Raw genomic sequence first — 12,687 nt, 5'->3', positions numbered from 1 at the left:
TCTTGTTTAAATACTATTATTAATTACTATTAGGCTATCTAAGCTAGCTAGCTTTTTGCCAGCCAATTTTGCACTGTTAGCCCTCATGGGGCACACATTATTTTAATTAGACTGTACAGCACAAGCCTGTGCATTTTCATGTACATGCTCACTATTTTAATGTGAATGTTGACATGTCAATGTGAATATTCACATTATCAACAGGTCGGGCCCGTACCGACCCGACACAACTCGAATTTTTCCGGACACCCACGAGATCGACATGGACCGGGTCCCTACACATTGACAATGTGAACATTTACATTAGGGGTATTTTGGTAATTATGTCACTCATATGACTTATTAAAATATAAAAAAAATAATGTGAACTAAATGGAACATAAGTAGATGAAAATGATATTTTAGTCTTCTTATCTCAAATAAAACCTAATGAAATAGTCAAAAAGAATATGAATTGAATAAAATAAAGCTTTTAAAAAATAAATTTATCAAAAAAAACTCCCTTGTTTAAATACTATTATTAATTACTATTAGGCTATCTAAGCTAGCTAGCTTTTTGCCAGCCAATTTTGCACTGTTAGCCCTCATGGGGCACACATTATTTTAATTAGACTGTACAGCACAAGCCTGTGCATATTCATGTACATAGGGGTGTGCATAATACCGCCGAAACCGCCGAAACCGCCAAAACCGCACCGCCAAGGCAAATTCGTTATTATTTGTCAATCGAACCGCCGGTTTTTGGTAAGAAAAATGGCAAATTCTAGTGACACTTTTATCAATCTGCCGGTTTCTATTTTTCTTCCCAACCGCACCGACCCGCACCGCTATTAAATCATGTTTTATAGGATTCTAAAAATTCTTTTTTACTTAAGTTTACTTGTTGTTCTATACCTTAGAATATAGTATTACATTACTGCTCGAGGGGAATTTTATATATTGCATTTGATCACTGTAGCTTCCACAGATGCTTGTAATGAACTGATGGCATAGTCGTTGATATTATCATGTTGTTGCTACACTTGCTGCATAAGAAGAAAGCTTCGCAAGATGCTTAACATCATGATATCTCTCGTATTTTTTTTACTCTTTGATTTAAGTTTTGTAATTTGAATTATATTTTTTATAAACCGCCAATCCGCCCGAACCGCCAAGGCAAATCCGCCATTATTTGCCAACCGAACAGCCGGTTTTTGATAAGGAAAATGGCAAATTCTAGTGACACTTTTATCAATCCGCCACCCGCCATACGGTTTCTATTTTTCTCTCAAACCGCACCGACCCGCACCGCGCACACCCCTACATGTACATGCTCACTATTTTAATAAAGAAAATTATTAAAATTGTGAAAATTACTAAGATTCCCATGTGTCCACGAGGCAAAGGAGTTACACGTAACTTCTCTATGATTTTTCTTTAAAATCATGTTTTGTATAGTAGAGATTTAATCTTTGTACCTAATAATTAAATTTCGCCATGTAACATATCACTCTAGGATCACTTATGTTACCAAGATGCAACTAAGATCAGCTAATTTGAATTTTTTTTTTTCCATCCTCTTTGTTTTATAGATGAAATAAAAATCTCAATTTCATTTATTAAGATTATAATAAATCATCAAAATTCAAAATCAATGTTTAATAATGAGTAATGTTATACATAATTTTATTTTATTTTTCACTCATAAACATAGGATAATGAGACTCACATTAATAAATCTACATTGAACTTGTCCACTCTTATCTAAAGATAAGAAATGACATTTTATACCTAGTATTTTTCGTTTTTACTTACCATGTAACTATAAGTTTTATAATTTTGTCTTCATTACATCTATGAAATAAAAATCATTTCAATCTAACCAGCCCATAATTTCAAAAGAAAAACAATACAAAACCATAACTTTTTTAAAAGAGTGTCTGAAATTAAAATATTGAGTGAGATCTACACCATATGCAGTGTTGTCACATCGATGGACCAAACTAGGAAGGCAAGTAAGGCGAGTGATATGACTGACGAAACCTTGAATTTTAGATTCAGCTCCAAGTTCCTGAAGAAGACAGCCCTCATGTGCTGGTTTTAAACAAATTACTGCTACACACACACTCTGATCTGATGAGAAATAGATATATACTATTAGTTTAGCAGCAGACACAATGCTTGTGGGTTGAAACTTGACTCAGATTTAAGCACAGTTACCCATAACTGATATATAGTGAATCTACAGAGGCATTTTGATTTGACCAACACCAGTTGGGGGAGGCTTTGGGTATGTTTGGTTTGTGTTTGAGAGATGTGTTTTAGAGATAAAAAGTACGAAAAGTTGTTTGGTTTGGTTTTTTTCAAAAGATGTTTTGGAAAATTATTTTGAGAGAGAGTTTTGGAAAAAGTGATTGATTTGATGTGTGTGAGAGAGAGATTTGTTTGGAAAACTTGTTTGGTTTACAAGTTTTGAGAAATTTTTTTGAGAAAATTTGTTTGGTTTGATTACTTTTAAAAACTTATTTGTAGAGAAAATTTCCCAAAATTTTTTCCGAAATGCAAACCAAACGAACCCTTTGTCTTCAAAAACTCTCTATATATACCCAACACCTTCACGTTTGCTTCAACCTTCATCACCAAGTAAAAGCTTTTCACTCCTTGGCTTCTTTTGTTACTTCTTTCCATACATTCAATGGGTCTGAAACCTATGCTCTTTTTGCTAGCCTTCCTTCTTCTAGTCACCACAAGGGTGTGTCTTATCTCTCTGCTCTCTTATTCATAGTTCCAAAAAGAAAAAGAAAAAAAAGAAGAGCAAATTAGTCCATCTAGTTGTAATTATAATAGTTTTACTTCTTAATTTTAGATTATGTTAATTTAGTTCAATTGTTAGCATTTTGCTAAGAAATTGGACAGAAATCATGGGCGAAATAGTACATTCAAAAGGAAATGCATCATTTCAAATTGAACACCAACTATGCAATCACTTGGAAAGAGTTAATGTACTGTTTTGTCAATTGATTTTTAAGTTTAGTTTCAATGGAATGTTATCAATTTTAAATCAAACAAATATCATCATGCTAGATGAATTCTTCTTTTTTCACTTGTTTCATGAGGAGTTTCTAACTTCTGTTAAACATATTTTGCCTTCGTAGGTTTCATCCAACGATGAGGAGTTCTTGACAGAGGTAATTTTATAAATATGTTTTGGCTCCTCTTTACTTCTATATATGACCTCATAAATTAATTACAAGTTGGTCTATGCTCCCCACCATATGATAACTTGATCTATGATTAAGGGGGCTGCTGATTCTGGCCTCCTATGTTTAAGGACTATATCCCTCTTTAATTTGATTTTGTTTGGGGATTAAGTTATGGGATTAGATTATATATCTGGGCCAATCTTAAATGTCACGTTTCGATACAAAAATGGATAGTATATCCCTTGGAAAACTATTGCGTCCCATAGGGGTGAGATCTAAAATATAGGGATAAAAAGGAATTTGAAACAAACATAAGATATGGTAGGATTAATTTAGGGCTTTCTAAAAGTGAGATAAGATAGATAATCTAAGAGATTAACAATTTAGTATCAAATTATATATCTTTGTTTTGCCTACTTATGCCATAGTTGCATGCAGCCCCCAGCTCATAGCCCAGTGAAGGCACCGGCTCTTGCTCATGTCCCGGTCAAGGCACCAGCTCCCATCCTCCCCATCAAGCCACCAGTGCTTCCTCCTTCTCCAGTGCAGGCACCGCCAACGAATTTCCTTCCAAAGACAAAACAAGGTAGCCATATATATGTTCCCCTATACACAAAAATAAAACATTTTGAAAAAACAATTAATTTCACAAGCCAATTCCTTCTTTTTCATTTTTGTAATTGTGTGACAATGTGTTTTGATAATTTTTTATGTGCAGAATGTGTCCCCTTATGTGAAGAGAGGTGCAAATTACACTCGAGGAAGAGAGTATGTGTGAGAGTATGCATGACATGCTGTGATCGATGCAGATGTGTGCCACCAGGGACAAATGGTAACCGAGAGAAGTGTGGCAAGTGTTACACCGATATGACCACCCACGGTGGCAAGTCAAAGTGTCCATGAAGCACTCGTTAATGAATTGTAATAAAATTGAGAATGGAAAGAAAATAAAATATGGTTTTCCTTTAATTATTATTAGTATTTGTACGAGCACGAAATAATTCTTCTCGTATGATCCTGTTGATTAAGTTTGCGCTCCTCCAAACAATGTTATTTTGCCACCTGAAAACACAAACGTGAGCTAACCGGCGGGTGTTTGCCGAAAACCCCTCTGATGCCTAAGTCAGCAACTAGACAATAGACAATAAGCTCTGTGTATTCTGGAGTAAGAATTGGGATACCTGTACATAGGTCTGGTCATGAGCTTTTATAGACTTGGCTTGGCCAATTCCTAGTAGGATTCCAACTCTCCCTATGAGAGTCCTCCTAGGAATCACACACCCTACTCACTACTAACCAAGTGAGATGGTTCGCACAATCCTAGTAGAACTCTAGTCTTCTTAGCAGAGTCCTCCTAGGAGTCATACTCCCACTCACTACCAACCAAGTGAGATGGTTTTGCACAATCCCAGTAGGACTCTAACTCTCCTTAGCAGAGTCCTACTAGGAGTCTCATCACTGCAAGCCAAGTGAGATGGCTAAACCCTTTATCTCGGTTATACATTCCTGACCGAACTGCTTTATCTCTGCCCCTGTCATTCGGACCGTGTGATCGAAAGCCGATCTATCGAATGCCACCCTGTCGAGCTATACACAACTCGGCCCTCACCATTGATGTTACCTCCTTTACCTCGGCTGACATCTTTACCTTGGCTCTGTGCTCAACTAAGTAATGGAATAGAAGCATCGACTGAACTATACCTAGCTCAGCCATCTGTCTTACCAAACACCTCGGCCAATCCTTGGGCCTAGTATTTTGGTAGCTCGGTCAACGTCCTTGCCCAGCTTGGTACTCAGATAAAAAGGTACCGAGCTACCCGTCGTCCATACTCTGGCCCTTATCTCGGCCCAGCTCCCAAAGAAGATTCTTCCTAGCTCAGCCCAATTTGTTTACAAATTACCCTCTCAATTGCCCCTTAATTCCATCTGCGTAGCATGATTGGGATTATTTTTCCTCCAGCCGAGCTAAGAACGCCTCACTCTGCCAAACTAAAAAGTTGTTCGGTTTCATAGCTCGTTCGGCCCCAATAAGCCTTGTCAGTTGCTCAACATGTTCTTCCACTAATCTGGTACGACGTCATTCCTAGGATACTTGGCGAGCCCCCAATATCCTCGTTCTCTTGTTACCACTGTCATGCCAAAAATTTGAATAGCCCTGCTTTTTTGCCTTCAACGTATATATCCTTCGAGTTTGCAATTGTATGGCCAGTCGTTCTTTCTGTGTCTCGTTGAGTAGACTAACTTGGTTTGTACTAACCCTGCCAACCTACTTTGGCCGAGATAACCATCTCGGTCCAGGAATTCAAAAATTTATTGGTCAAACCTGCCAACCTGCTTTGGCCGAGGTAACCATCATCCCGGCCAAAGAGTTCAAAAATTTGTTGGTCAAACCTGCCAACTTGCTTTGGTCGAGGTAACCATCATCCCGGCCAAAGAGTTTCAAAAAATTTTGTTGGTCATACCTGCCAACATGCTTTAGCCGAGGAAACTATCATCCCGGCCAAAGAGTTCCAAAAATTTTGTTGGTCATACCTGTCAACCTGCTTTGGCCGAAGTAACCATCATCCAGGCCAAAGAGTTCAAAATTTTGTTGGTCATACCTGCCAACCTGCTTTGGCCAAGGTAACCATCATCCCGGCCAAAGAGTTCCAAAAATTATGTTGGTCATACCTGCCAACCTGCTTTGGCCGAGGTAACCATCATCCCGGCTAAAGAGTTCAAAAATTTGTTGGTCAAACCTGCCAACTTCCTGCAGCCTAGATCCTCATCTCGGCTTAGGAGAGCTAAATGTTGGTTATTCTTGTCAACCTTCTTCAGTGCAGATCCTTATCTTGGCTTGAAGAAGAGCTAAATGCTTAGCCATTCCTACCAAACTTCTTGATTGCCCCCCAGTCGGGCAAAGACTTGTTGGTCAAACCTGCCAACTTCCTCCAGCCTAGTTCCTTATCTCGGCTTAGGAGAAGTGTTGGTTTTTCCAGCTAACCTCTTCAGCCCAGATCCTAATCCTAGTTGAAGAGAGCTCAAAGTTGGTTATTCCGGCCAACTCTGAGCGAAGTGTTTGGTTTTTCCAGCCAAACGTCCTGTAGCCTAGATCCTTATCCTTGGCTTAGGAAATAAAAAAGGGTTGGTCAAACCTGTCAACTTTTCTGTTGCCCCCCAGTCAGGCAAAGACTTATTTAGAAAGAGTTGGCCAATCCTACCAACCTTCCCAATTGCCCCCCAGTCGGGCAAAGACTTTTGCACGGTTAATCCTACTTGTCAACCGTGTTAACTCTGGCCAAAAAGCTTTTTGTCTGGTATCACTGTTGCGCCAGACTCTGCTTTGATGCACACCCCATCTTCTTCTACCTGGATGTGTTGGTGCACTCTCCTCATTAGGGCTTCTATAGTAAGGGGCGGCATCATTGTCATTGAATCCCTCAACTTATTGGCAGCCGGCAAACCTCGTTTGTACTGTGCGATAGCTAGGTTTGTAGGGCAATCTCCAATCTGATTAAAGGTCTCCCAATATCGGTTATTGTAAGACCTCAACGTTTATTTCTCGTCCATGTCTATGGAGAGAAGCTGGTTAATCTCCACTGGTGTCTTGGTGTTCGCTCTGAATCTGGTCACAAATGCCTCCGCTAGTTGCGCCCACGAAGTTATGCTACCTTCTGGCAACCTTTCAAACCACGTTAAACCCATGTCGCCCAGGCTAGAAGGAAACAAGATACACATCAGAGCCTCGTTTCGCCAATACACGGCCATAACCTGGCGAAAGTGGCTCAAGTGTATGTAGGGGTCCGACTTCCTCTCATAAGTAGTGAATTTGGGCTAGTGGAAGCCTGAGGGTAATGGTGCGTCCTCAATTGCCGGAACGAACGGCGAGCTCTGCAACCTTGCTAACACTTTGTCTGCTGGTTCATAGGTAAGGCGCGACTCTAGTATTCCTACCTCGGCACTCTCATGTATTCTAGGAACCAATCGTTGTAGTGCAGAAACTCTGCGGGGGTCGCGAGCCTGAGTGTCTTCTCTCATTCGAGCCCTTTCAGTCCTTATTCTCTCAAGCCTGGAGTAGCGTGTCCTGGAAGTCTTTGATTGTGTATCGCCCGACCTGAGGCTTCTACTTTTAGCTTGTGATAGTGTGACTTTTCTGTCACGATCTTCTGAGTGGCAAGAGTGTGTGTTGTCATTGCGTCCCTCTTTTGTTGCCACCCTTTTGCCTTTTATCTCGTGCTTCATCGTCTCTATGTCAGCCGCCATTCTTCTTATTACTTCGTCTTACTCCCTTACGCGATCTTCGAGAACCTAAGGATCCATCTTTCGCCTCTGTCTATCAGGGCTTTCAGAGTGGTGTGGACTTGAGCCCTGTCTTTCTCTTGCTTCTCTCTGCAGATTCCTTCGCTGGGGATCTAATTTCGCCATGGGTGGGATAGAAGGTAACCTTCACGCCTTCCACCCCCTTCCGGTGTTTGCCCATCAATAGCAGATTGCGCTAAGTCTTCATTGTGCGCCATTGCTTCCAACTAGAGAGGAAAACTTGATTAAGAGGTTTTGCTCTTTGTGATGGAACTGCCTCCATTGCTTCCAACTAGAGAGGAAAACTTGATCAAGAAAATATATCTCCACAACTGCCCCCTAAGTTCTATTACCTCGGCATTCTGAGGTAATGAAACCTATACTTGAACTTCCTGCCAATACTCCGGTTTAGAGTCTCTCAACCGAGATCATCATATAGGCCGACATGTCCTTTTAAGGTTTAAAGTTTCCAAGATCTCCTTCACGCGTATGGGCTGTCATGCAAAACGCGTCTTCCTTTTACGAGATCGTACTCCGTACGCGCTCGTAAGTCGTCTCGTGCCTACATGCGCCGTGTGACGCATTCGTTGTTCCAGATGCATTAATTGCCCTTTTTGCCGCTGTTTCAAGTTTTGACAAAAACTCGTATCCTCTCTTTTCGTCTCTTTACTTTTCACTTCTGAAGTTTTTTTTTCTCTTTCTAACTTTCCCTTCAAGATCCTCCATTGCTCAAGCTTCCAAAGCTCTGCAACTTGCTCCGTCCATTTCCTCCGGCGAGGTTCTTGTCAATCTGTTCCGCTGCCGCCGTTCTTCTGACTTCGGCGATCTCAACATCGGCTTCTTTTCTCTGGTAAGTCACCATTCCTCCTAGTTTTAGTTCGTGTTGTGCTCCAAGAAATTTTTGCTTTATCATTAGTCGCCATTGCTGTTTTACTCAAATATTTGATTCATGAATCAAGCCTCTGAGTGTATTTATTTCACGATTTTGCTCTTTTCCCATGTCTTGAATACTTGCACTGCTCACAACTTTTCTGCTTTCGCCATTGTTCTGGTCCTTGTACCCTTTCACACACTTTGTCACACAGTGTTCTTGGTAATTCACCCTTGTTCTTGATTCTGAAACACGTTCTTGTTTTCTGTTTTCCAGATTTTGCATCTTCAATCTTCGCTTCCATAGATCTAGGTTTAGGATTTGTTTGTAGAACTCACAAATTTTAGGAAAAACTGAAACAATTCCCATAAATTCTTTACCTAGCAAATTTTTAGGTTTTTGCCGAGGTCCATAAAACCCTTTAGAAACACACCCTTCTGAAATCTAACCCCTTCAGTTAAGCCGATATCATGGGTATGTGGAAATATAGGGTAGACACCCCGAGCAAATTAGAGCACTTTAGGCAGGAGTTTGACATCTCGGCCGATATTCATTTGAGGTTGGCTGGGGAGGAAGACTCAATCATGTCCAGAGCTGATTCCATGTCCCTTCCTGTTGTAGCTTTCATCGAGTGCGGACTTCGGCTCCTACTCAATATCCTTTTTCGTGAGGTCATTCATTATTATAAGTTGAACCCAATGCAACTTGCCATCAATTCCTATCGGGTTATCAACGGTATAATTGCCTTAGTTAAACAAGAAAATGCTAGGATTACCTTAGCCGACATCCAATATTGCTACACCATGTGTGGCCTTAAAAAAGATACGGGCTATATTTACTACCTTAAGCCGAGGTCCACAGAGTACAAAATCGTAGCCGACCTCCCAGACTCCAACAAGGGAGCTGGAGACGATTACTTCATTACCTCGGGGAACTAGGAGTTCGCTCTAGATGAGCACCTCCATCTCTATCCTCTGCCTCGAACAGTTTTTGTAGAGGGCAATGGTAAGAGCCCTCCGTTTATACTTACTTGTTTTTAAAGTCTTCAATACTTTATCTGTTTCTAACGTTTGTTTTGTTTGCAGCTCTTCCTCAGCCACCAAAGGGCTTCCGTCAGTCTTTCTTTCCCAACAAAGACTTGAGGAAACTTTTGGATCTGCTAGTTCTCAAACGAAAGACATCTTTTCTACTCAATTTCATTCCTACGTACAAGTCAGCTCTTCCCGACGTCCCTAAGAAAAAGAAGAAGAACAGTCTGTCTCCTCCTTCTGCCACAACTCCTCAACCTGTATCCACATCTCGGCAAGATCAAGGATCAACTTCTGATCCAGCCGAACAGCCATCAACCTCGGCTTCATATCTGATCCCGATATCCCAACACCAACGCCAGCGACGAACCGTTTTTGCTACTGAGATGGGCCATCGAAAAGCAGTCGCCAAAGATCTCTTGGCCAGCATCCCATCAACCATTGACGCTCCACCAGCGCAATCTCAGCCCCCTGCGAAGCCGAAAAGAATAAAGAAGGCTCAGCCAAAAGCAAAGGTAACTCATGTTGACACTGAGGACACCTTGCCGATCTCTAAACTGGCTGAGAGTGATAAGTCCCACTCTGCTGCGGAGACGAGGCGTGCCGAGGCCTAACCATCTGAATCCCTAAAATCAAAGAAGTCGAGGTCATCCAATACAGCCACCTCGGGGTCTTCAAAGCAAGATGCCCCCTGGGCCCCCCAGATCACACTGGAAGATAAGCCAGTTAAGGCCAGCGAAAGTGCCGACAACATTAATGTCGCCGTCGCCCTCAGTACCGCTCTGCTCCTTCCCGACAATCTCGATAGAAATGCCGAGTTGAGTGAGTATGAGAATTATACTCTGATGCTTCAGCGCTCTATCCAAATGAGGGTCTTCATTTGGTCATTTTTCTTTCTTTCTTGCACTTAGAAAATTTTCTAATAACTTTTGTCTTGTTCACTTTCAGGCCATCCAGCATGCTCATTCTTTCTCAATACAATCCTTTGAGAACCGGAAAGAACTGGCCTACAAGAAGAGAGAAGTTGCCAGTCTGCAAAAGGCCAACAAAGGCTTACAATCAAAAATGAAGAAGTTGGAAGACCAGGCCGAGGCTGCTGTCAAGGCCCAAAATGTTACCGAAGAAAAAGCAGAATCCGCCGAGGCCATTAAGAATGTTCTCGAGTCTGAAAAGAGAGAGGCTGAAGAAAAAATGACCCAAGCCCAGAAGGAGCTTCAAGAAGCCCTGGCCACAAAAGAGGCCGAAGTCAAGGCCGCCGATGAGAAGGGCTATAACGAAGGGGTGGCCGATGTCACGGCAGATTATGAAAAGTAAGTAAAGCAAGCATGCAACAAGGGTTTTACCCTTGGTTGGATGACATTGCTAAAAAAGCTTGAAGTCCTCGAGGACTCGCCCCTCAGAAATGCCGACGTCATTTCCCTTCCATTCCCTCCAACTCCAAGTCAACCCGATGACGAATCTGAGTCTGAGGAGGAGACCTTGGTGAGGAAATCAAAGGAGGTTGCTGGGACCAAGTCTCCTTCTCTGAATGATCAAGTCCTGGACTTGACTCAAGATGAGAAGGGTGAGGAGGTCCCCGAGGATGCCACTCCAGAGAAGGCGTCATTGGACGTGCCTCTAGCCGACAAGAGCCTAGACGAAACCCTTCAAGAAATTGATGTTGAGCTTGTGGCGGAAAAGGCTGCCGAGGTGTCTTCCCAGTAGTCATCCGAACTTCAGACCCAACCGTCCGTCGTCGCCGAAGAGTCTTGACTTTGATGTCGTTTTCTTTTGTATTTTGTAATTTGTTTTTCTTTTTGAAGGAATGCAAACTCTTTACATCGCCAATATGTTAGCTTTTTAATATAAACTCTCTTTTTTGAATGCTTGTATCTTTGTCTTCTCTGTACTGTTCTTGTGTTATTCTATACTTAGAATATTTTGCATATCTTTAATATACTCTTCAATCTTTGTGTAACCTTCTCGGGGCGGAACACCTCGGTTATACAAACTAATGACTTACCTTGGCGAGTACCCAAGTGCCTTTCTTAGCATAACCTTGGTTTCTGCTTGTAGAATTTTTTCATAAAATTTCAACAAGTGCTTCATCTTAGTCTAACTTCAATTTTTAACTTTTTCTCAAGTTTCAACAAGTGTTAAATATCGTCTCGGTTTAACTTTAACTTGTAAATTTTTCTCAAGTTTCAATAAGTGTTAAACATCATCTCGTTTTAACTTTAACTTGTAAACTTTTCTCAAGTTTCAACAAGTGTTAAACATCATTTCAGTTTAACTTCAACTTGTAAACTTTTCACAAGTTTCAACAAGTGTTAAACATTATCTCAGTTTAACTTTAACTTATAAACTTTTCTCAAGTTTCAACAAGTGTTAAACATAATCTCGGTTTAACTTCAACTTGTAAACTTTTCTCAAGTTTCAACAAGTGTTAAACATCATCTCGGTTTAATTTCAACTTGTAAACTTTTCACAAGTTTCAACAAGTGTTAAAACCATTTTTCTTCTCTCTGTCCCCTAATGTGAACCTAAGTTCCACTTGGATTCTCATTATACATGTATTCCAGAAACATCAGCGAGTATCTTATCAGTCATAAATGTAGAAGAATTCTGCTAAAATTTTATTCATTACTTCAGAAAAAAAACAAGGAAAATCTAATGATAGAAAAACTTCAGATTACAAGTATTCCAGGGTCTTGGCAACTCTTTGCCTTCATTATCTTCAAGCCGATATGCCCCATTGCCTAATATCGAAGTAATTCTGTAGGGTCCTTCCCAATTTGGGCCAAGCTCGCCCTCCTTGGGATCCTTCTTGTTGCCGACGACTTTTCTCAAGACTAGGTCGTCGACTTGGAACTCCCTTGGGTTAACCCTTTTATTGTAAGCCTTGGCAAGCTGCTGCTGGTATGCTGCTAGCTGAATTGCAGCTCTCTCCCTTCTTTCTTCTAGTAGATCCAGATCTCGGGCTAAGAGTACATCATTAGTCCCATTCTCTACTCCCTGGGTTCTGATTCCTGGGATGCTGACCTCTAGTGGAATGACAGCTTCTGTGCCATAAGCCATGGCAAAGGGGGATTCCCCTGTTGATCTTCTCGGCATAGTCCGATATGCCCAGAGTACACTTGGCAGCTCATTCACCCATTTTCCTTTCGCTGCTTACAGCCTCTTCTTTATTCCATCTAGGATAACTTTGTTGGATGCTTCTACTTGTCCATTGCTTTGAGGAAAGCTTGGGGCTGGAAAATAATTCTTGATCTTGAATTTTGCACAGAAGCTTTTGATTAGCTTGCTGTCAAATTGTGTTCCATTGTCAGCTACTATTGCTCTTGGAATC

The 12,687-nt window shown here is 41.1% G+C and overlaps 1 protein-coding gene across 1 annotated transcript; it reads left to right on the top strand.

Moving 5' to 3' along the window:
- The first annotated feature begins 2,556 nt into the window (after positions 1-2,556).
- Positions 2,557-4,151, top strand: LOC114256170 (uncharacterized). The gene is made up of 4 exons (XM_028195777.2): positions 2,557-2,731; positions 3,135-3,167; positions 3,621-3,768; positions 3,901-4,151. The coding sequence occupies exons 1-4, from the start codon at positions 2,675-2,677 to the stop codon at positions 4,083-4,085; spliced, it is 423 nt and encodes a 140-aa protein (XP_028051578.2). The 5' UTR covers positions 2,557-2,674; the 3' UTR covers positions 4,086-4,151.
- The last annotated feature ends 8,536 nt before the right edge of the window (positions 4,152-12,687 follow it).

Source organism: Camellia sinensis, chromosome 4 (genome assembly GCF_055761805.1).
Source record: "Camellia sinensis isolate YWXY chromosome 4, ASM5576180v1, whole genome shotgun sequence".
Classification (NCBI taxonomy): Eukaryota; Viridiplantae; Streptophyta; class Magnoliopsida; order Ericales; family Theaceae; genus Camellia; species Camellia sinensis.
Note: the sequence above shows the minus strand (reverse complement) of the source record. Positions and strands in the feature narration are given on the sequence as shown.